The following is a 24,900-nucleotide window of genomic DNA, read 5'->3' on the forward strand; positions in this document are numbered from 1 at the left end:
ATATTTTACAGTAGGAGGTGACTAGACAGAGAAATTACCAGATCAGTATAAAACATGATCATTAGACCCTGTTAAAATATCCAAAGTACCGGGACAATACAGAGTAGATAGCCCTTTCCTGTAATAACCCATAGTATAATGTGAGACAGTGACACATGGCATGTAATGGGGGTAGTTCATAGCCAATATGAAGGGCCATTTATAAGGTTTTAGGAATCAAACTCCAAATTAATGTTGACTTGTTACCTGCAGGAAAGTGCTAGAACACCATTCACAATTATGTAAAAATGACAGAACTGAACCAGTGCTTTGTATTAGAATTTGGTCAGACAACCCCTGGATTACAGGAGGCTTCAGATTTTCCAGGGTATTCAAACACAGCAGCTGCGCCCATCCCAGTTCCAGCACACATTGATACAACGCCATAACCTCTGCAAGACAAAGGACATGTAGTTAGCAAAGACGCAACAGATTAATGGGGCATATTTTTGAAAAAAAAAAAAAAGCCTTACCGTTCACCCCTTCTCTTTAGCTCATTCAGCAATGTGACTGTCTGTCGGATTCCCGTACAGCCCAGGGGATGGCCAAGTGCTATGGCTCCTCCATTGGGATTAACTTTCTCCATTGGGATTCCTAGTTTCTCCACACAATATACTGCCTGCATAAAAAACATAACTTTAGGGACACGCTTCATATACTTTTGAATATTCTCTTTGTATTAAATACCTCAGTCAGTCTGTTGCTCTAATACTTAAAGAGGACCCTTCATGTCCTCAGGCACTTGTGGATTTATATAACGCTAGAAAGCTGTGAGTGCGCTCAATTCAGCGCACTGTTTGCTTTCCTGAAAGCTCATCCCCCTTGGAAACTAATGAGATGGTTACATTAGGCCTCATCCAATAGTCATGTGCCAGACTTCTCTTTTAACTCTACAACCAATCATGTTATGCTAATTAGAATAGCCAAACCAGCTCTATGTTGTATTTAAACTACCTTTTCCCGCCATTAAATCAGAACACTTGATATACAGCATGCGAGTGGTCTGTATTCTCAGAGCTCGTAACATAACACATCTTTCCCAGATTTGGAAACCGGCAGCATCTACCCCGGGGGCATTCCCCCAACAGTAGTTACACTGATCTCTTCCCCCAGGGCACATAACAGGAAAGCCAACAGTGTGCTGAATTCAGCACAGTCAGCTTTCTAGTGGAATATAAATCCACAACTCCATGAGGACTTGAATGGTTCTCTTTACAAAAGCCATGTAGTCACAGCTGCAATTTCTTTCAGTATCAGAGCACTGTTGCCACTACCACATGGGCAGCAAGTTCATTTACATATGGCACAGACCTTTAACCAGTGCCCTGAATAGGATTTCAGGGCACAGCAGCACCAACTGATGGGGCAGACAGCTTACAATAAATTCACATTTAACATATCAGAGAGAAAACAAACCTGGCTGGCAAACGCTTCATTAATTTCATATACAGCTATGTCATGGATGGAGAGGCCTGAAAACACAAGATTTTACATTTTAGCTTCTAAAGCAAAATATGAAGAAAAGATTTACAAACAAGTAAAATGAATTAACCAAATAGAAATCTAAATCCCATTAATATTTGGAGTGACCACCCTTTGCCTTCCATGAACCCTTTCTCGGTACTTGCAGACAGTTTTTGAAGGAACTCGGCAGGGAGGTTTTTCCTGCCAACTTGGAGAACTAAGCCCAGATCTTCTGTGGATGTAGGCTTGCTCTAATCCTTCTATCTTGTCATGTAATCCCAGACAGATTGGCTGATGAGATCAGGGCTCTGTGGGCGCTATATCACTTCCCAGGTTCCTCTTCCAAAGAATAAAGGTCACACCAAAGATTGATGGGATTTAGATTTCAATTTTGCTCAGTCAACTCATTTTGTTAATTCACAAAATAAAACTATTAAGACTCTATTTATATAACTATTCTGACTACTCTAACTATTTCTGAAAGTATTCTTCCTTTGTAGCCTTTTTTCTCCCACAACTGCCTAATACACAATGGGCCCATATGCGCTGCTGTAGGTTGCGGCTGTGTCTGGGCCAGATTGAAAAGCCTCAAAATATGGAGCTGGTCATACACCTGTCTGTACTTGTGGCTCTGTCAATTCACTTTCAATGTACAGGCCAGTGAAAACCACAGGATACCAAACTGTCATCCAGGCTGCAGACTGCACATGGTCGTGTGCTGTACGCCTAGAACTTTTTCACAGTACTGCATGTCTGAGATCATTAACACTATCTACACAGAACATGGTGCACATAAGGACAGGTCTCAATTCTTAATGTGAGGACTAAACATATCAGATACTAATGTGGGCACAGAGCTAAGCTGATTAAGTTTAGGTAATTTATGACATCTCATTTACTAGTATAACAAATGACCTCAAAATTCTACGCTACCCCAGCAGTCTGTTGGCACATAAGCTCGAACTGTCCCTCTCTGCCAGCCTACTAGACAGTCTACTGTTCTCCTCCCTCCTGTCCCCCAGTCTGCTCTCATCATGAAGGTACATTCCAATTAACCATTCACACCAGTTACGTCATGTGACCTAAATATTCTACCCATGACCACCAACCAAAATTGTTCAGTTTTGCAGTTTAAGGTGACTGCAAGATCCTCTTATACTTAGTAATATCTTACCCGCTTTCTCTAATGCCAAGGGTATAGCATATGCAGGACCTACACCCATAACATCAGGGGCAACCCCAACCACAGCAAAGGATTTTAACACTCCCATTATGGGGAGCCCTAGCTTGATAGTAGTTGAGTAGCTGGCTAGTAAAACTGCAGCAGCTCCATCACTGGCTTGACCGGTGTTTCCTGAAAAGAAATTCAGGCAAAAATTAGTGGCTAAAAACAGGTGTCATGAGAATCCTTTAGAGGGAAGATTTGGGGCCTGTCATCCCCACCATAAAGCATTTTATAAACAATCTTAGGAGGTCACTCAGAGCGATTGTTTTAGATCCACAGTCCCATCCCCCATCTGAATGGAGCTGCTCCATTCACTGTATATAGGACCGCCATAGACACCAGAGTATAACACTAAGCCATCTCTGGCAGCCCTATAAATGTTTAAGCAGTAGCAAAACATGTGCAGCCAATTACTCCATTCATTTAGGAGCACAAGGGAATCTCATTCTTGCAATCTCAGGGGTCTCAACAGTTGTGCCTCACCAATCGGCAGGTTATCTGGTAACTTCAAGGTAACTTAGAATAAACTGGACAACCTCTAAGTTTATCGCATCGGATAGAAAGTGGTTACACGTCATCTTTGACTTTTCGCGGTCATACAAACAAGTAAATAGGTGGCTTGTAATAGATGTCGGTAGCCCCCACTCACCAGTAGTTGTAGTTCCATCTTCCCTATATGCTGGTCTAAGTCTTGCAAGCTTCTCCAAAGATATGTTGGCTTTAATCCCCTCATCCTCGGTCACGGTAATTTCGGTTGTGTTGCCCTGAGCGTCTTTGAACTTAGTGGTCACAGGAACTATTTCTTCTTTGAAGTTGTCAGATGATTGTGCCTCTGCAGCCCTGAAATATACAAGTTGTTATATACTATATATGCTCTTTTATAGCACCTACATATTCCATAGACCTGAACAGAAAATATACTTGCATGTACTCAGGTTAAATATTATGAAACCAATACATATACAGTAACTACAATTATAGATTAAAAGAATTGTTTGTTATTGTTGAATGCCATGAAGTTATAAGGCTAAAGTAACAAATCAAGAATCACCAGGGGGGGGCCAGTTGATGGGATGTCCACCAGTTATGAAAACAGGGGTACCATGTGCCCCAATTGGTTGCTCCATTTACTCTTGACGCTAGAGTACAGTGCTTGGCATCAGTCCCATAGACTTTGAAGAACAGCAGTATGCATGTGTGAGCACCCTTCAATCCAAACAGGGCAAAAACATATGCTCTTAGTACTCAGTATGTCAATCTAGTAGCTCTGTTCCAAGGAAGAATTAACAGGGGCAACATGGTGGCTCAGTGGTTAGCACCGCTGCAAGGAGTTTGTATGTTCTCCCCTTGTTTGCATGGATTTCCTCCCATTCTACAAAGACATACTGGTAGGGGGGGCGAAAAACCAAAACAAAACATTGTGATCCCTATATGGGGCTTGCAGTCTACAAAAAAAAAAAAAAAATAAAAAAATTATATAATATATATATTACATACACACAACACACGAGAGGCTGGAGGGAGCAGCAATATTCTATAGGAAGTACATTAAAAATGATAACTGTATATGAAGCTACAATATGAGGGTTGTTAAGACCTCTGACCCCCCCAGTCATCACACAGACAAAGGCTTTAGCCAGATAACAGAAACTTAGCACAGTTTATATGAACAGCATGGTATATAGTGAAATATGTCCAATGGCAAAACAGGGGAGAGCTGCAATATCAGTCACAGCCAATGAAAGGCACTGTTCCTGGGGTAGTGGAAAAAAAAAAATCCTTTTTTTTCCTGTTTGTTTGCAATGATGAAAACCTCTTTCACAAGGCGGCAATAAGGACAATTTATGTATTTGGGAGAAAAAGTGGGAAACTGCTTAGGAGGTGTCGTAATACTGAGACTGTTCTCCACCGCCCTTCTAGAAGAGTCAGATAAACTCACACTGAGGAATAAAACCACTATCTCGCTCGTCTAGCAGACGCTTCGTATCACTTGTAGGTGACCCTGCTCCTGCCTGTCAGTCACATTATTACTATGCAATGTGCATCATTTCCTGGTTATAGAAGCCGTCACAGACCAGATTCCCCTTAATAAATCATTAAGAAATCCCCAGATTTACTTTTGTTGAGATGCCAAAGAAAACGCGTCTTGTTTTTCTCTTGTGATCCCAAACCGTCTAGCCACATTTTCTGAAGTAGCCCTGGAACAAAAGAATAATGGTCAGGAAATGTGAACCTGATGTCTGAGATCCCTCCTAATATTAACTATGTAATTAATGATTTGTACAAAAACACCATCTAGAGAATGGGGGTAACCTGAACCCCATCCTACAGCTGCTGTCAGAGAAGACATGGAAGAAGGCATAGGAAACGCTTTCCTGTCATTTATGGAATACGTTGCCTCCTCTCCACTCACAGCAACCACAAAACTGGGGCAAGGGAACCTCTATTCTCAAGACAGCTGGGACCTGTGACTGTTGGATATTTATCCAGTGACCGAGGCCTCAGTGGTCACCATTACATTATGCTAGTGGTCCATGTGATCGCTGGGGCGCAATCACAGGCTCCAGCAGTGAGGCCTGGGAAGCAGAACTCAGTTTTTTTTTTTTTTTTTTTACAACAGCACCCCCTCCCCCCCAACAATCTCGCAGCCAAGGTGGGGGTGGGAGGCTGTAGCATTGGTGGACCCCCAATCGGAGCTGTGCGATTAGTTACCACGATGAGTGAGTAAATCCGTATTTGTTGAGAATTGAATATTTCCTGAAATTCAGATCGAATTCCACTTCGTCAATTCACTCATCTCTAGCAGATGCACAACCATAACTGATTACAATTCTGCCATCTAATTTACCATATGCGGGCGCTGCAGTGGGGCTGTGCTCTTAGGGCTTCCTACAGATTTAAGGGAGCCAATAATGCTGGTTTTTCAGCACCGCTGCACACAGTGGTACTAAAACACATATTGCAGAGGTCCCTTAAAAAGGACCTTTTACCACCTCTCAACTACAATGCGCTACTGATTCCGGTGAAGTTGGAGTTTTTTTCTCTCTAGCCCACACCAATTGGTGTAGTTAGTTTCAGCACTCAATATGTAGACTGTTAGGTGGGTGGTCTTTGGCTGTGTGCCCCAATCCAGGACTGTCCATCTGATAGAGGATTGTGCCTGTCAGAGGGGAGGAAAGATCCTCTTTAAAGTATTCATATACCACTGTTAGGAGTTTTCAACAGGTTTGCAGTTTAGCACTGTGGTCCCTTTACAGTTTTCCCCTGCACAGCAGCGCTCCCAGACCTTATGGCTTTGCAGGGACTACACCTGGCCCCAGTCACTCGAATGGAGTTGCGTTGCCGAGTTCAGAATAGGGAAGAACAATGAAGGGGATTGCAGCACGCCAACAGTGTTGGAGACATTTATTTTTCAGGATAGGAAGAGGTCCCAGAAGTTCAAACCCTTCTAAAGTGATGGCACAACCTAGTCATGTATCATTGTATCATAAGATTGGAAACCCCATTTAGATTTACTCACAAAATTCCTTCATTTTCATATTCAGATGGAATAATCCAAAACACAGACTGTCAGGGAATATCACATAGTGCAGTGATTTTCAACCTTTGAGCCACGGCACACTTTTTACACTTAAAAAATCCCGGGGCACACCAACCAAAATGGCACAAAAATGACACTAAAACAGTACATATTATACATATAGTTAATATAGATTCTAAATGGTTGAAATAAACTGCCGCAAAATCTGCAACAAAAACGCTGCGTTTATGCAACGTGGGGCCTCAGCCTTACGCCTCCTGCATACAAGTGGCACGCATGTGGTTTTCACTGATATAAACATTAAAAATTAATTGACAGGGCCACAAATGCAGACAGATATAGGGTATATATAGGACAGATATAGGGTATGTATAGGACAGATATAGGGTAGGTATAGGACAGATATAGGGTATATATAGGACAGATATAGGGTAGGTATAGGACAGATATAGGACCTGCTCTATAATTTACAGCTCTTCAATTTGGCCCAGATACACAGCCACAAAAAGAATGGCTGTATATATGGGTCCTTAGAAATGTATAGGTCTGTACTCTTATCCACAGTTGTGTATAAAAAGTCTGGTCATGTATATTACAGGTTACAACTCAATATGCCTCATATTAATAGCAGTGAACCCCATCATGTCCCTCACATTAACCCCCTGTGTGCTTTACATAAGGGATACTGATATGTGAGACATATGGAGGTGATAAGTAAATATCTTCATTATATAGTACCCCCATATGTCACACGTTATTAACTCTTATGTGAGCCACACAGGAGTTAATATGAGGGACATGATGGGGTTAATTGCTATTAATGTGAGGCACATGGAGTTACTAAAACTAAAGTAATAACCCCAAATGCCTGACATTCATAAGAATAGTTACTAACCTGGTGTTTTCTTTTACTTTCACTTTGTTCAGCTTCCTCTCCTCCTCAGGGCTGCAGACGGCAGGAGCTCCTCCTCACATGTAGCAGCAGGTCCAGGGAGCCCTTATCCTGTGCAGTGAGAGGCTCACCTCTGATTGGTGGGCAGGGAGAGAAGGGGGCGTGTCCTACACCTCAGCTCTAGCTAGCAGAGCAGTGAAGGGACGCTCCGTCTACATTTACACGGGGACTGGCTGCTGTGCCAGCAAAATAGGTCTCCTGTGCCAATCTTGGCACGCGTCTGGGGAACTTTCCCCGCGGCACACCCGACCATGTGTCACGGCACACTAGTGTGCCGCGGCACACTGGTTGAAAATCACTGACATAGTGAATATCTGTATTTCCAGTACTACTTCTATAGTTGGTCATTTACCCCATGGAGATCAGACAGTCCCTGGCTTTATCGTTATCCAGAGTACGAGGACTATAGTCTCCAGGACTTCCCACACTGCCGAAGCTCATGGATTCAACCCTGAAACGAGAAATAAAAATTGGCTGAAGCTGTAACCATACTCCTGAGAACAAAGGCAAAAGGAGGAATTACTTCATGCATCTGTATAAATAATTGTATCCCAAGTTACAGGATAGCTTACCTAAAACATTAAAGAGGATGTCATACAAGCTATTCCCTGTCCACAGGATCAATGATAAAGCCTGGTTTCTGGGGGATTCACCTCTTGTACCCCCGATCATGAGAATCCATGTGGACTGAGCAATGGTCATACATGCTCTTCATTCAAACTATGTGACTGATAGACATAACCAAGTATATGGCTCAGCTTGGAGCATTGTTGATACAGTAAAGTGTAGTATACAATGTGCACATGCCAGGAGTTGCCAGAGTCGAGTCCAGGCCTTGTTACACACAAAAAAATAAAACACAAACCAAACAACCACTACTGAATGGAGCTATGGACATGACTGGGGCCACCAGGTTGAGGGCCTAAACCCTAGCGATATAAGGGCATGCTGCTGGTTTAGGAGCCCCAAACTTGGAAACAAGTTCCCTTTAAAGGACCTTTCACATCCGTATAGATCTGGAGTATTCTATCGGTATATAAAGCTGAATTCAGCGTACCTTAGTTGCGGCACCACTATCAGAAGGGAAGGCCTTAAGCCTCTGTCATTACTATGGCTATATAAGTGTTGTCAGGGGGCATTCCTCACAGCACAGCGGTATTATTACTGCATATCTACAAGGATGTGAAAAGGTAAAGGCTAAGACTATTAGTTTTGTAAGTTTCAGAGAAGCACATGAAAGAAAGAAACCCTGTCGTATCTGTGTGTGCTGATGGATAACAGTAACAAAGTGCCCTTACATTAAATTGTAGAAGAAAACTGAGAAGTGATAGTTCCTTTCCTGTCTGCTAGTTATTTGATTCTGAGGGACTCTAAGTTTTATTTTTTAGTCTTACCTTCTTGAACTACACTTAAACCTCAAACTATAGACCATAAGTAAAATATCAAGTGTTAAGCCAATAGTAATTCATAATATATATATTATTTTTTTTATTTTTTTTTCCAGCTCAGCCTAGCCTGCGCTTGTCCTTAATGGGAAGAGGGGAGTAAGCTAAAGCCTTTAGAAGAGCTTTATGTTCCCTGAAAACTAGAAGATTGTGCATATAAAATCCAAAAAGTGATCCCCCTCTAGGCAGTTGGAGCACTGGGGGCGGACCTTCAGCTCTGGAGCACTGCTCTTGCCACTCAGACCCCTACCATCACCCACCAGCATTATCCTCTGCAGTGAGTTGATCCTCCCACTGCTATGAGATCACCCATCCTACTTTAGCAATAAGTATTCCAGGCCCGCCCCCAGTGCTCCACTTCAAAGTCCCCCCCCCCTCTCCAAATCTAATTAAGTGATGTCATTTATCACTGTAATGTGCCCTGTAACACAATGGTAGCAGCTGGGGGAGGTTGCAGACTGTTTAAAAAGGTGCTGGCTTTATGCACGCCTTCAGGCTTTCATGTCTTCCCTACACCTTCAGTAGGGAGAGCTTTATCCTGCCTAATTGTGAAAGCATTGGTCTCAATCACCTCTAGTTGTAAAACCTCTGCCCCCCTCACTACAGCACTCAAATATTACCAGTAGTTACAGCAGCCCCCCCCCCCCCACTTCCTAGTAGTCACAACTGGTGTTCCCACTTTCCCAACAGTCATGACAAACACCCCCTCTTCTCCCCACATCCCCAAAAATCACTGCAGTCCTGTAGAAACTTGTGTTAACCCCATCACATCCACCCATAATTGTAGTAAAAGTAATATAAAGATACCGGTAATATAAAGTATTCCTCTTACCCGCATGCCAATCCAATATCATATGCGCCATTTTTGATGCCACCTGTAACAATATATAGATTTGTCATGTATGCAGCAAACCCTTAGCTACAAGATCAGAGATTCAGAATATAAAATCATGAAGTTTTATTTCATACAAGGGTATTTTGGAAAGAGAAAAAAAAAAGTGAAAATAGTAAAGAGAGGAAAGGGATATATTACTGATGATGCAGTCAATGTTAGTCACACACATCTTTTAGCAGATTAATACAAGGTAAAAATCCAATCTTGTGAAGACACAGGTCAGAAACTCACCAGCGATGTTGAAGATAGCTTGTAGACCAGAAGCGCACTGCCTGTTCACACAAGATAACGGCACAGAATCTGGGATCCCACTAACATAAAAAAAAAGTTGGCTAGTACTGTAAACTCTGCAATAAATTGTTCTTTTACAAGAAGCCACAAAATATGCCCTAAATGTTTGATACATGGGGTCTTTCAACCTAGTTTTGAGGGTGAAATCTCCAGTAAGGTGATTTAATTTTTTTTGTTAAATCTCAAAATTAAGAAAATTACCTGAGAAACTGGCCCATTCTTGCGACAATAGCGCCTCCTCCAGGTTGTTGCACATTCCCTGCATGAAAACAACAAAAGCGCCGCACTTATGAATTCATTTCATCGCATTGCAATTCACTGGAGACCTTCTGAGGCGCTGTAGATTGTTTGTATGGGTAAAGCCATTTATATGTTAAGTTTTCATAAAACAGATTTTTGTTGTATCACGGACACTAGATTCAGATTCAGTTAGTGTCCTTTGCTAAAATCTTGTAACGGACAATAGCAACGGACACTACTGACGGTCACCAGCGGTAGTGTGAACATTCCCCTAAGCAATACCATTGTCATGAAGGTATGTATAGGATCTATAACAATGTGTAAATAGATGGTACATGTGAAAGTAACAGCTACATAAACACGAGGATTCCCAAGGTTTCCCAGCAGATCATTGCCCAAAGCATCACACTACCTTCACTGGCATGCCTTCTTCCCATAGCTACAGGATGCACTCTCTCTTCCTTGGGTTGATTATTCATCTGCACTTGACCTTCCACATAATGTGCAGTAAAAAATGGGATTCAGCAGACCAGGTTCTTGCATTGCGGATGTTTTTGGCAATGGACAGGGTGTGCACTGTGAATGATCTGTGGCTACACAGCCCCGTAAGTAGTAACCACAGCATAACAGGAACACTTCACAAGATCTGCCATTTTGGAGTTGCACTGACACAGGCCCCGTCCACATCTGCATTTGGGGACACACACACACACACGCGCACGCGCACGCAGACCCCATAGACTATAATGGAGTAAACTAATGGCTGAGGATAATACTATTAATAATACTACAAAGGCCTAGCCAAGCGCTCCATGGTTCTACAAGTGTACTGCCATCATGTAACTTTCATATACCTACAGTTAGAAACCCATATGCAGATGTGAACTGGGCCTATTTGGGGAGTCCACTTGGATTATCTAAGGAAACCCACAAACCCCATAGACTATAATTGGGTCCGTGTGGTTTCCACATGAAAAATGTGGAGAGAAAAGTGCTGCTTGCAAGACTTTTCTCTCCACATTTTTCATGCGGAAATGGGAACGAAATGGCCCAAACATTTGTGAATCGGGCCCAAGTAAAATACAACTTACAAAGTTCACTGCTGGGCTACTGAATTTGACAAGGGTATTATACATGGATTTTTCAGTCACACGACCATCATGCCAGGTAAGTTTGCACAGCTAGTTTAGGCAAGTCAGACTCACATATAGGACACTTATGAAATAGTCTGTGGATATGCCATAAATGCCACATAAGTGAACACTCCTTTAGGCTAAGGCCCCATGTTACGGAAATTCAGCTTTGGTTGTTGCAGTTTGAGGCCAAAGCCAAGAATGGCTACAAGAAGAATGGGAACTATATAGGAGGTTCTACTTCTCCCTTGTGATTTATCCACTCCTGGCTTTGGCTCAAAAAAAAAAAAAAAAAAATCTTTCTGCAACCTTGTGCCTCAGGGTAACTTTACACAGTGAATTTTGTGGCACTACGCTCCATGGAAATATTACTGCCATCAGTGAAGAGTTTTCCTACTCCCAAGGCTGGTTTTACATCAGTGGCAGAGTTTCCATTGAAAAGAAATACCCTGCACAGAGGACTTCTCTCTGCCGATTTTAGTTTTGAAACAGCGGACAACGGGTGGACCTAATTAGTCAACAAGGCGCACCAGTGTCCGTGTGTAACCACTGAAATGGTGGACCAGAATGACGTAGAGAACACCACCAGTGTGAACATAGGGTCACTTTGATGGGAGGCTTCATAGTCACAGAGAGCAGGGAAAGGAATATAATCTACCTCACAGTGAAATGAATGGAAGACAATTTTTTGTATGTGTGTGTGACAAATTCTGCCTTCGAAAGTCTGCCATGTGAACTTACCTACACAAATATCCCCCAATAGCGAAGGCCCCAGATTAACATCTTCAAGAACAGCGTTCATAACAGCACACAGGAGCTCATCGGGTGTAGTTTCCTAGATTACAAATATATGTATCATGTCATTAGTGGCCATCATAGATATTACAGAGGACCTGTCACCACCTCCAGTTCTTAGCGTCTATTAACAGGCTCCGCTCCATTGATTCCAGCACAGTTGGAACTTTTTTCTCTAGCGCCCACAGTATACAAAAAAAAACAAAACACAATCTCTATTAACTTCTGCACCCAATATGCTAAGTACGCTCTCTACAGTCAGGTGGGCGGCCAAGGCTGGAACAGTAGATGGAAGGCTGACCCGGGAGGAGAAGGGGGGGGGATGTACCTAGAAGTGAGGCCTATGTCCAGGTGTGACTCCATTCAGTCACATTAGTGAAGGACTCGCAGACATGGCTCTTTGGTCCCTGTGTAACCCTAGACAAGTGCAGCTTCATTGTGTGACCAAAGTCATGTACCCATTAGCCTAAAACACATCAATTCCAGACCAGATGGCCACCTCAGTAATGTCCATGGCTAATGAGTTAGGATCTTGAGAAGCCCCGTGTGGCATTAAGGCTAGTGCACACTAATAGTCACCGCATCCATTGACTAACAGTGAAGAAGTCGCAGGGCAATCTCTGGATGAGCAGCAGAAGTCGCAGCCATAGTGCCCGTGTAACCCTAGCCCAAGTCACACAGCCTGGACAGCACAATAATCTCAGGTTGTTATCACACATCTATACCCAGAGAGGCTGCCATGTTGTGCCAGGTGATACAGTTTTAGGAGAAGGAATTCACCTTGAAGCCTCCCCTATGGGCTCTACAGATCGCAGTCCTCCTGCCGTGCACAATGACGATGTCCTGAGATGTGTCTGTAGGGGGATCAGGCACAACCTCAATGGGATAGCCCGGGAGATGATCCTGCACAACTCTATGCATGGTGCTACGTGATCCCCGCACCGGACCTGTCAGCGCTACTACTGCAAGTACCTGAGAGCGCCGGTGCTGCAGATATAGCGCACCTGTGCGGCCCGCCCCGTCACCATCACAACCAGCCTAATCTAGCCTGTTCCCCGCCACAGGCTTACTGGGCATGCGCACTGACTGAAGAAGTTCTACAAACATTGTGCCTGTCAGTGATGCGGCAGGTGTACGTCATGTGTGCGTTATAGCTCTCACCTGTCAGTACTGGGGTCAGCTCCCATCTTATAGCAGCAATGTCTCACATAATGGCGCATTGCTCTGCAACTTGCGATGATTGTGCTGCGATGTTTATACAACCCCCCCATACACACGTCTTAGGCTAGAGCTAGATCGTGTTAGACTCCTGTAACACATCTACAGGTCGCCCCAATGTAAGTGACTGGAGTCACATGACGAGCCCCAGGCTGCCATCACTGCCACTTGTAATTTCACAGGAGTGACCTCCAAATAGGGGAGCACAATAACAAAATATAACAAAAATATTAAAACCTTCACTTTTATTGTGATGCTTAAAAAGATACAACTATAAACTTGGAATAATAGCAACATCACTGCGTCTCTACATACCGCCCGAATAGCATATTGGAGGGAAGGGAGTAACACCTCCTATTTCGCGCTTGCCCTATACCAGTCAGGTAGTCTACCTCCCTCAACCAATATAAGGTTATGTTCACACGGGGGTTTTGGACCGGAACCTGAGGCGGAGGCTACCTCAGTTTCCGGTTCAAAAGCCGGGTAGCCGCGACTGAATGCCAGTGCACTGCATATACTCATATACTCATACGTATATACTGATACATATATACATATACTCATACGTATATACTGATACATATATACATATACTCATTAGGTATCTCTGTGTCTGAAAATGCCTGCTCTACAAAGCTATAAAAATATTTTTCCCGTACGGTAAACGTTGTAGCGGGAAAAAAAGTCAAAAGTGCCAAATCGTCGATTTTTTCACCGTTTTGCCTCTGATAAAAATTTGAATAAAAAGTGATCAAAGCAAAAGCAAATCCCCAAAATGGTAAAACTAAAAAGTACACAAAAAAGACGCCCTATACATTCCCGCACACGGAAGTTTAAAAAAGTTACGGGTGTCAGAATATAGCGATTTTATAGAAAAAAAAATTGGGGGGCACAGTTTTGGATTTTTGTTAAGGAGTTAAAATGTAAAGAAAGCCACATAAATCAGGTATCCCCGGAATCGAAACATAGAATAAAGGTGACATGCCATGAAAACGAAGCCTGTAAGAAAATCGCACAAATACACTTTTTCTTCAAATCCACCCAATTCTGAAATTTTCCCAGCTTCCCAGTACATTGTACAGAAAAATTGATGGCAGTATCATGAAAAAAAAATTGTCCCGCAAACATTAAGACCTCATGTGGCTCGGAGAGCGGAGAAATAAAAAAGTTGTGGGGTTTGGAAGGGGGTGGGGTCAAAAACGAAAAACGCAAATCAAAAAATGCAGGAAGGGGTTAACTAGATCCAAACCTGCTAATGATGTTGTCTGACCTCTGTATGTATGGATAATAGCATACAGTGAAACCTCTTTGGGAAGATCACCCAAAATTGCATTAAAACATAGTCCTCTATGAGAGTCATCTTCTCAAAGAGGATGGTTATTATGGAAAACTGAAAATCCCTAACAGAATATGTGGTCTAAGTGACAATGTGGGTAAGAGGATGGTGCTCTCAAGGATGTAGCCTTCTGGAGAAGTTTCATTGTATATTACAAGGTTTCTTATATTGACTTGCATTATTCGTATATGAAAAAAAAAAGTCCTAAAGGATTCTGAATACCTGTGTGGAATACAGCTCTATGGGAAACTGGTGACCCTATAGGTAATAACAATCTGTGTATCTGCCTGTCTTTTATGACAAAAGTAGACTAAACTATGTTTTGTTGTTGCTAAAAATAATAATAAAAAATTGCAGCGCAAAAAGACTAATAGATAAAGATTGATAGCAAAGTTGGAAATCTTGGAGTAATTGTTATAAATCATGGACAGTGGCGTAACTAGGAATGGCGGGGCCCCATGGCGAACTTTTGACATGCCCCCCCCCCCGACCAACACCAAAGACCTCGACCGTCCCCCTCCTCCGCATTCCTGCGCACACTATTATGCCCCATAGTGGCCCCTGCACACAGTATTATACCCCATAGTGGCCCCTGCACACAGTATTGTGTCCCTTAGTGGCCCCTGCACACAGTATTATGTCCCTTAGTGGCCCCTGCACACAGTATTATGCCCCACTGTGGACACCCATAAACAATTATTATACTCTGGGGTCTTTTCAGACCCCAAAGTATAATAATCGGAGACCCAGGGGGGGATAAAATATTAAAAACACTGTTACTTACCTATCTCCGGCTTCGCTGCAGTCCTCTGCTGTCGGCCTCCTCTGTAGTACATCTTCTATGACGACAACTATGTCAGACAACTAGGCCTGAAGCCTGCCCGGATCGAGGAGAGATAAGTAACAGTGTTTTTTTATGTTTCTTACCTATCCCTGGTCTCCGATCATTATACTCGGGGGTCTGAAAAGACCCCCGAGTATAATGATAGTGTTTGTGGGGCCCGCGGCGTCACTTACTGATCCCGGCCCCAACAGTAGTTGCTGCATTTCCCCCCTAGGCTTATACTCGAGTCACTAAGTTTTCCCAGTTTTTTGTGGTAAAATTAGGGGCCTCGGCTTATATTCAGGTCGGCTTATACTCGAGTATATACGGTAAGTAACAGTGTTTTTTATGTTTCTTACCTCTCCTGGGCCGCCGATCATTATACTTGGGGGTCCGAAAAGACCCCTGAGTATAATAATAACAGCGGTAGCGGCTGTCACTGGGCCCCTAATGTCCCGGGCCCTGTGGCAGCTGCCTCTGCTGCTACGGCGGTAGTTACGCCACTGGTCATGGACCAGATTAAAGGTTGGTAAATGTTCTATGTAAGGGGGTGTACTCATTACTATTAATAGTGTCCATTGTGAGCATCTGTTACACAATGTTAATAATGGACAGTCACAGATCCATCAAAAATCCATTAAAAATCCCATTGATTAAACCCAGGGTGCAGGACTTCAAGATCCATGTATGGGGAATTGGTGTGAAGTGTTTTAGTTATGGGGGTTGGCGACACATTTTTTACACGTGTAAAAAAAATGTAATTGAAGTCAATGGGAGTCTTAGTTTTACACGTCTTTTCTTTACACATGTAGTGTGCCAAAATGAGCGCGCGTTTACTCCGTGTGAATGGACCCTTAAATTGCAGTTGTAATGATGTATGAATGTTATAATACTGCAGCATATTACTAGGATATACCATAACATTTTCGAGGTCCAGCATATTCTGTGGAGGTCCAACAATTACTGTTCTCATCAGACTGAAGGGACCAAGGTCTCATTTGCTTTTTTGTTGCCTCGGCTAGGTTCATATCTAGATTGGTGTCTCTGTCATTCAGGTCTCCCGAGAGACCCAAACTGAAGAAACACTGGTATCATGCGGACACAGGTGTCCACCATGAAGAAAAGTTCACCATCCAGGTCTTTTCTGTCCACCGATTTTTACGGTGAATCCGGTGCAGATGAGAACTTAGTCTTAGCTTGTGTTTACACCATTCCAAGTGAATATATTCAGCGTATGTATGCAATGAGCATAGCCATAGGTCTGGGTCTGTCATTGGTGTGTTGACATACCTTTTTATTTTTTAACATTATGTAGGAAAGTTCAGTAGACTGCTTTTCTATACATTAGGCCATTTCTAAAACTTATCCTGCAAAGAAAGATATGAATAAATTGACAACTGGGTGTTACCAGTTGTGGTTTTATCCCTGTACACAGCCTGACACTGTCCAATCACTGCTGATATCCCTCTGACAAGGAAAATGGTATCACAGAGTATTCCATTTATCCTTAAATATTCATGAAGAATATAAGAGGGACAGAACACCACAATGGTATAAGAAGCGATGCTCCACAATTGTCATTTCATGGGAAATACAAATATGTGCTAAAACAGACATGTCAGGAGAGGTGACAGATCCTCGGAAAATTTCTATTTCTTGAATTTTTAACTTGTCTTGTACTCTAAGGCTAAGGCCCCACGTTGAGGAAACGTAGCTTTTTTTGTTGCAGATTTTGTTGCGGTTTTTTGAGCCAAAGCCAAAAATGGATACAAGAGGAATGGGAGATATATATAAAGCACTTATACTTCTACCTTCTGCTCAATCCACTCCTGGCTTTGGTTCAAAAAACCGCAACAAAATCTGCAATAAAAAAGCTGCGTTTCCGCCACGTGGTGCCTCAGCCTAAAGTTGGGAAAAAAAATCTGTACAACGTTTTTAGGGAACAAGTATGGAATATCCTGTGGATGTACCAAACATGTCCCAGATGATATACACATCCCCTTTATTTTCAGTGATACATTCCCTGTATCCATCTCAATATCTCACTGCAAAACCAGATGGGAAGGTTGGGCATCAAATTCAGTTTCTTTTTTTGCATTACTTACTACAGTAGTTGTCATCCAGCTTTCTCATAGAAGAAAAGATAAAACTAAGAACTAGATGAAAGCAATTTAACATCTTATAGAGAATATCCACCCAAACTGTAAAAATGTCCTCTACTAAGTCACAAGTTAAAGAGAACCTTTCATGTGCGGTTTTATATACTGCTAGAAAGCTGACAGTGCACTGAATTCCCATTATGTGGAGATATCTGCCCACTGTCAGATGGGAGTTCCTCATAGTCTAGCATCATCGCTGGTCTGTGAGGACGCCCCCACAGCAGTAATCGTCCATAGACTTGTATTGGGGGGGGAAAGTTCCTCACAGATCAGCATCATCGCCGGGCTGGCTGTGAGGAACCTTTTCCCCCCGCTGGCAGTTCTCGTCCATAGCGTTGTACTGTCAGAGCAGGCGTTCCTTACGGCCGAGAGATGGTATCTAAGTTTTGTTTTTTAACTGAGACACTGCCATTTTTTCTGTTTGGTTGTGGCTGACTTTTTGGAAACAGCAGCAACTAGAAAAGCAGCCATATTGGTCGTCACTTTAGAATTACCTTCTTCTCTTGTTCAGGCCACAACAAAGTGACAAGTTACTGAAAGATTTCAAAGCTGAAAAACAATATGGCTGCACTTCCTGTAAGACTACAACAGCAGAACACAAAAGTGCTAAATATAAGAAACTAACGTAAGATTCACACTAGGGTTGGCTGTACGTTGTTCTGGTCTGTTGTAGAACCACAACAGGCGGACCGCTAAATAGTCGTTTCATACGGAGCCTGATGGACCCCATCGACTAGAATGGGATCCATTGGGTGCCCATTGTCTGAAAGCAGTGGCTGAAAAAGCCGTGCACGCAGGATTTTTTCATCTACCGATTTCAGGCAGATATTGCGACAGAGTCTTCACCGCAAATGTGAACATAGTCTTCACATAGTCTTAGATTTACATTTGGGTGCAAACAAAGGGACAACACATATATTTACTCAGAGTCTGTTACCAGAACCCAGCCCTGCAGATAGATAGGTTAGGGAAACCTGAACCAAATTATGTTTTCCCCTTGTGAATCGGTTGCTGAGATATCAGTATTTTTGTCAATATGCAAATGAGCTCTTTGGAGCAACAAGGGAGTTGCCGTTTAGATCTCTATGGCAATGACAACACCCTCGATGCTCCAAAGAGCTCATTTACTCATTGAAAAGTGATATCTCAACAATAAGAGTCACTGATTCACAAAGGGGAAACACCATTTGATCCAGGGGACCCTAACCTATCTATCTGCACCACTAAGGGTAAGTTCACACGGGGTTTTTTGGTCAGGATTTTGAGGCCGTATCTGCCTCAAAATCCTGACCAAAAAGATGGTTCCCATTGAAATCAATGGGAGCCGGTCAGTTCTTTTTTCCAGGAGCCGTTTGTTTCTGCTCCCGGGAAAAGAAGCGAGCTGCTCATTCTTTCAGGCGGATTCGCCTCGTGACATCTGCCTGAAGACACTCCCTCCCAACTAGGCCCATTCATTAGGGCCTAATCCTGAGCGGAGTGCGGGACTGGATGCCGGTGCAGTGAACTGGCATCCACCAGTTGCAGCTACCCATATTTTGGACCGGAACCGTTCCGGTCCAAAAAACCCTGTGTGAACTTACCCTAAGAGCAAATACTCATTGAACTCTGACCTCAAAGAGTGAAACATACATAACAAATGTTGTGGTGTTTCCTATTAAATAAGATTTTTTTTTATTTTTTTTCTGAAAATACTTACTGCTCCACTTATCTAACAGTTTGGTATTACAAAAGATAATCAGTTTTAATACGCCATTAAAAACAGTTTTTCCAGAACTATATGTTTATGAAAAAATAAACTGTCTTCATAGAAGTGACCAGGTATCCGATGCCGTAAAGCAGTGGTGAGCAACACAAAGCCCCTGCGGTACGAGGCAGTCAATGGCTTCAATATGGCACAACGTAAGGAAGAACTCCAGTCATTCCATGTTACATGTGATAACCAGGACGTACAATGTACAATTTTTCACAATTTTGGGTCACATGATATATTGTTTTCTACCATCTACTGTTTTATCCTAGAAGGAGCTTGGCTTTTACATGACACTAAAAAAAAGATTTTGCAACTGGGTTTTAGCATGAGGCAAGAGCTGGCAGTCATTTGGTTGCCATCTGATCTAACCGCTATTATGTCTGTATGGCTCAGACAAATGCATCTTATTTCCAAGTATTCAGGAGAATTGGGCCTCGCTCCTTCTTCTTATGGTAAAACAATAGACTACTGGCCAAAAAAAAAAATTCCAACACAGATTTTCCCTTCAAGTTAAAATAGCGGGGGCTATTTTTAATGTTTATTAGTCTATCTATAGGTCGTACACGAAACATCTGGAATCGCCATCAATACGCTAAGGTCTATTGCTAGCTTAAAGAGTTTATTAAACTTGACAAGTCTTGGGGGGGCAGATCTTATTGGCATGGCTTTCAGGCAATATTATAGGAAATAGAGTGTTACATAGAGACGGGAGTCAGATTGTAGAGGAGCGGGAAGGGACAGAGCTTTACTGTTAAAGCTCCAGCATCATTGCTGGCAGGAGATCAATAAACATGTCCAGCACCACAACGGGAGGAAACAGACAGCCATGGCTCCTGCTACTGTCCTCTAAAAGAAGTACAGTACATGTATGCTTGTGTGTCACTGCGTGTACATGTCTGTTAACGGTTAGATATAAGGCACAAACAGTGTGTACATGTGTGTGTTTCTATGTATATGTGTGTGTGTGTACTGTAAATCATACCTGCCAAGTGTTGTAGACGCTCTGGAGGCTCCAAAAAAAGTGGGTGACCTCCCTGGACTCCCAGAAGAGCAGATAAATCTCCCACACTGCTGGGAAAACCGTCACTTTACGTACCCGTCATGTCCAAAAAGGGGGCATGGTCGGCACATTCAGTACCCATAGCATAATAAGGGGTGGTAGTCACAACCAAGGGGCAACAGTTACAAAAGTAGCAAAAAATGCAACAATTTTTGTGGTGCGCAGTTTTTCTGGATGAGGCCGGCAAATTTGCTGTACATGTATATGTGTGTTAGTGTGTAGATAAATGTATATTTGTGCATGCATGTTACAATGTCTACATGTATGTCTAATAACGTGTATATACAAGTGAATGTATATACACGTTATGATGTATGAGTGTATATATGTGATTGTATGTATATATGTGTGTATCTCTACGTACATATGAATGCACTTAAGGGCTAGTTCACGCAGGGCAGAGGGGACAGATTTCTCAAAATCCTCCTCAAAATCCGCCCCCTCACAATAGAGGTCTATGTAGACCACTAGCGTTCTTTTTCACGCTAGAAGTTTGTTCCTGCTAGCGGAAAAAATAAGCGAGCTGTCCTTTCTTCAGGCGGATTCCGTGGCTGATTCAGCGACGGAGTCTGCCTCGCGACAGCACCCTCCGGACTAGTCCCATTCATTTGGGCCTAATCTGGAGCGTAAAGCCGCAACAGGCTGCCGTGCACTGCATCAATATCCCGCTGCGGCAGCCGTGACAGACTGTGCACATGCGGAATCCTCATGTGAACGGGGCCTTATTTGTCTTCACTGCGACATTGTCTACTTTATAGTAAAGTATATTTTAGTAGTGGCAATAAACAATCATTATGGAAACTGCCCCTTTAAAGAGGTTTTCTGGGCAGAAAATCTTTTTTTTTTATTTTTTATAAAGGTCTGTTAGTGCTAATAATGCTTTAATAAGAACACCCATATATACCTTTAGCAGGATTTGGAGTGATTTCTGGGTGTCTCTGCTGGCACACTCTTCCTTTGTTTACTTGTGGTAGCTTCCTGCTGTGCAGTTTCCTGTGTAGCTGCTGCACTAACTCCCTCTCACTCAGCATCCCTCCTCCACTCTCACTACATTACAAAACCCTCTATCTCACTAAGCCTAGCCCCTCCCACCCTCACTGTCTCACTAAGCCTAGCCCCTCCAACCCTCACTGTCTCACTAAGCCTAGCCCCTATCACCTTCACTGTCTCATTAAGCCCAGCCCCTCCCACCCTCTCTGTCTCACTAAGCCTAGCCCCTACCACCATCACTGTCTCACTAAGCCTAGCCCCTCCCACCCTCACTGTCTCACTAAGCCTAGCCCCTACCACCATCACTGTCTCACTAAGCCTAGCCCCTCCCACCCTCACTGTCTCACTAAGCCTAGCCCCTACCACCATCACTGTCTCACTAAGCCTAGCCCCTACCACCCTCACTGTCTCACTAAACCTAGCCCCTACCACCTTCACTGTCTCACTAAGCCTAACCCCTACCACCTTCACTGTCTCACTAAGCCCAGCCCCTCCCACCCTTACTGTCTCAATAAGCCTAGCCCCTACCACCTTCACTGTCTCACTAAGCCTAGCCCTTACCACTCTTACTGACTAGCGATCCCACCCATTAATAGCCGCTCCCACCCTCCCCATCCCACTAAGTCTATTGTCCCACCTATTACTAGCATCTCCCACCCTCCCTGTCTCCCTAGAAGACAGGAAGACAGGGAGGAGCCATCCCTGGAAAAAGAAAGTATTGAGGGGGGATAAGGGAGGGGGAAGAGTGATGGTAATGTTCCGTTTCAGAAGCGGTGAAATGGAACATTACCGAATTATCAGAAAGTGTCCCTGGGGTGGTCACATGACCGCTCCACCGATATGGGTAATTACAGATTTTTATTTAATTGAAGTAAATTAGAAGTTAGGTGGGGGAGGGAGTTTAGTTTAGGGGTTAATTATCAGTTTATCCTGGACAACCCCTTTAAGGGTGCTATTATATGGGCTGTCTTTTACTTGTACTAATGCATACGCTGTTTTTTACTACCACAATGACAATAACTAACTGATCAAAAATGCAAGACACCTGCATAGTTTCCAAAAAACGCTTGTGTTATGACAAGTAAGAAGGCAGATGTGTAGTAGCATCCTAAGAGGACCTACTACATCTGGAGAAACTACAATGCATCCTCCACCAGCTGGCTCATCGCTCAAGGCACAGGCCCAGCTGCTGCTCTTCACTGCTTTACAGGCGGCACCAACAGTGTTTGATCCTCATAACCGACCACTAATTGAAAGCATATAATGGCTTGGGAAGTAATAATTCTCGGCTCTGGCGAGTCCAATCCGTCCTTCATTTCTGGGATATTGCTTAATAGATCTTCCATAATTGTTTCAGTATGCTGCCGATACAATACATTCTCCTCCAGTAGTGTTACAGGAGCCGCAGACGAGCCTAGATATGTCTGTTCTCAGGGCTGATCTGCTCGGCCTCTTGAGGAATGCAAGCAGTAGAGACATGGGCGTCTTGGAGGGCTCCTCTGTGCATTTTGCAATCCTTCATTTGGTTGACATTTTACAGTGATCAGAAAAGAAATTAAATACTATGACTAACAAAAGGATGCCTTAAAAGTTCCTCAGCCGTAGGCCTCCTTTTTTCTTCCACAAATATTTGCTTCATGAAGTCCCTACAAGAGTCTGAAACACTGTCCGGAAGCTTTGGTTTTGTTGGCTGAGTAGCAATTTTGAAAATGGCGGCCATTGCTTCATACTCTGCCCAGGGGGGTTTCTCTGTCAGCATTTCCACAACTGTGCAGGCTACACTCCTGTAATATAGAGAGAAAAACACAGTGGTAAGTAAAAACCCATTTCTGGGATACAACACTGATGTAAGTATAGGGATTGCAGTGGTAATAGCTGTGACTGGGCCCATAAGCCAGGCCCCCTCACCATACTAAGGCTGATGGCTGGCAGCTTGTGCACCATAAATGTATTGCCCCTGCTCTATGGTGCACTGGATGAAAAGATTTATCATATACTTCTACCCTATGGTGCACTGAATGAAAAGATTTATCATATACCCCTACCCTATGGTGCACTGGATGAAAAGATTTATCATATACAGTGTTCCACTGCCAGAAAGGAGAAAATTAACCCTTTAATGGCAAAACCAGCAGTTGGTCTGCAGCATACGGCCAAGGAGGGATTCCATGGAAGGAGGTTATGACATCATTGCGTGGGGGACAGGGAATGGGAAGATTGTGTAAATAGAGTCTTCATGGTGGTCTGGGCCTAAACACAGAAAGATAGGGAAATGTAAATGCTGCTAGAATATATGGGTGGAATGTGCCTGATGGTTATAAGAGAAAGTTGAGCAGGGGAGTCCAGGCCGTGTTTTTGCACTAGGGTCCTTGAGCCTTTAGATAGGTCCTTGCATCCAAACGCAACTAGAATGCAAAACAAAGGGGATATATTTCATATGTTTATTGACTTCCGCTATGTGTCCAGTCAATGGTAACTGTCAGAGAAAAATTATGCAACCCTTAGGGGTATGTGCACATGCGGCAGATACAGTAGGGGTTTCCATCCTGATTTGCACTTGGAAAATCTGCAGCATGTTACAGCAGTGGCAATGCAAACAAAATTTTAAGAAATCTCATCTACACTCTACAAGAAAAGCAATGTCACATGGAAACTGATATGTGGGGCAGATTTGATATCCTGCAGCATGTGTATTCTTTCTGCAGATGTTCAACCTACTGACAGCATAAGGTGAAATCCACAACAAAATCGGCAACAAAATCTCCAGGTAACACCTAAACTTTGCTGTTGATTTGTTGCAGTGGATTCATCACATATCTTGAAGCTGAGCATTCACATTAGGAGTGGGCTTAAAGGGATCCTATCATTGGATGCCCTTTCTTTTCTGACTAACATGTAAGAATAGTCTTAAGAAATGCTATTCGTCTCCTACCTTTAGATGTCTTCTCCGTGCCGCCGTTCGATAGAAATCCGGGTTTTCTTCAGTATGTAAATGAGTTCTCTCGCAGCACTGGGGGAACGGTCCCTAGCGCTCAAACAGCACTGGGGGGGTTCCCAATGCTGCGAGAGAACTCACCAGCGACGCCTCTATCTTCTTCTGGAACAGCCTCTCTCCACGTCTTCTTCTGTCCTGGGGTTCAATCTTCTAGGCATGCGCAGTAGGCTCTGCCATCAGGCCTCGGGCAGAGCCGACTGCGTATGCATGTAGGAGACGAATAGCCTTTCATAAGCTGGTGTAAGCGACCATTTACTTGTGGCTCAGGCTTGCGCAGCCGGCTCTGCCCGAGGCCTAGAAGAACCCAGGATGAAAGACGACACAGGGAGAGGGAAGATGGAGGCGGCACTGGTGAGTTCTCTCACAGAATTGGGGACCCCCCCCCCCCAGTGCTGTTTGCGCGCTGGGGACCTCCCCCAGTGCTGCGAGAGAACTCATTTGCATACCGAAGAAAACCCAGATTTCTACCGAACGGCAGCGTGGAGAAGATATCTAAAGGTAGGATAAGAATATACCTATGTGTTAGTCAGAAAAAAGGGTATCCAATGA

The 24,900-nt window shown here is 43.4% G+C and overlaps 2 protein-coding genes across 4 annotated transcripts in view; both read right to left on the reverse strand.

Annotated features, from left to right (window-relative positions):
- Window positions 1–325: 325 nt before the first annotated feature.
- On the reverse strand, window positions 326–13,127 carry LOC142201177 (3-ketoacyl-CoA thiolase B, peroxisomal-like). The gene is made up of 13 exons (XM_075272005.1): window positions 13,091–13,127; window positions 12,801–12,982; window positions 11,967–12,060; window positions 10,054–10,111; window positions 9,793–9,872; window positions 9,499–9,541; window positions 7,574–7,672; window positions 4,846–4,926; window positions 3,378–3,568; window positions 2,678–2,857; window positions 1,456–1,511; window positions 513–658; window positions 326–431 (listed from the first exon to the last, which is right to left on the reverse strand). The coding sequence occupies exons 1-13, from the start codon at window positions 13,125–13,127 to the stop codon at window positions 326–328; spliced, it is 1,353 nt and encodes a 450-aa protein (XP_075128106.1).
- Window positions 13,128–21,992: 8,865 nt separating this feature from the next.
- Window positions 21,993–24,900, reverse strand: part of LOC142200837 (mitogen-activated protein kinase kinase kinase 3-like) — a 108,558-nt gene continuing 105,650 nt past the window's right edge. For all 3 annotated transcript variants that reach the window (XM_075271478.1, XM_075271477.1, XM_075271479.1), the window contains one exon: window positions 21,993–23,140. In XM_075271478.1, coding sequence (XP_075127579.1) covers window positions 22,912–23,140 — 229 coding nt within the window. In that variant the 3' untranslated portion in view covers window positions 21,993–22,911. The remainder of the gene's footprint in view (window positions 23,141–24,900) is intronic.

This window comes from Leptodactylus fuscus, chromosome 4, assembly GCF_031893055.1.
Source record: "Leptodactylus fuscus isolate aLepFus1 chromosome 4, aLepFus1.hap2, whole genome shotgun sequence".
NCBI lineage: Eukaryota > Metazoa > Chordata > Amphibia > Anura > Leptodactylidae > Leptodactylus > Leptodactylus fuscus.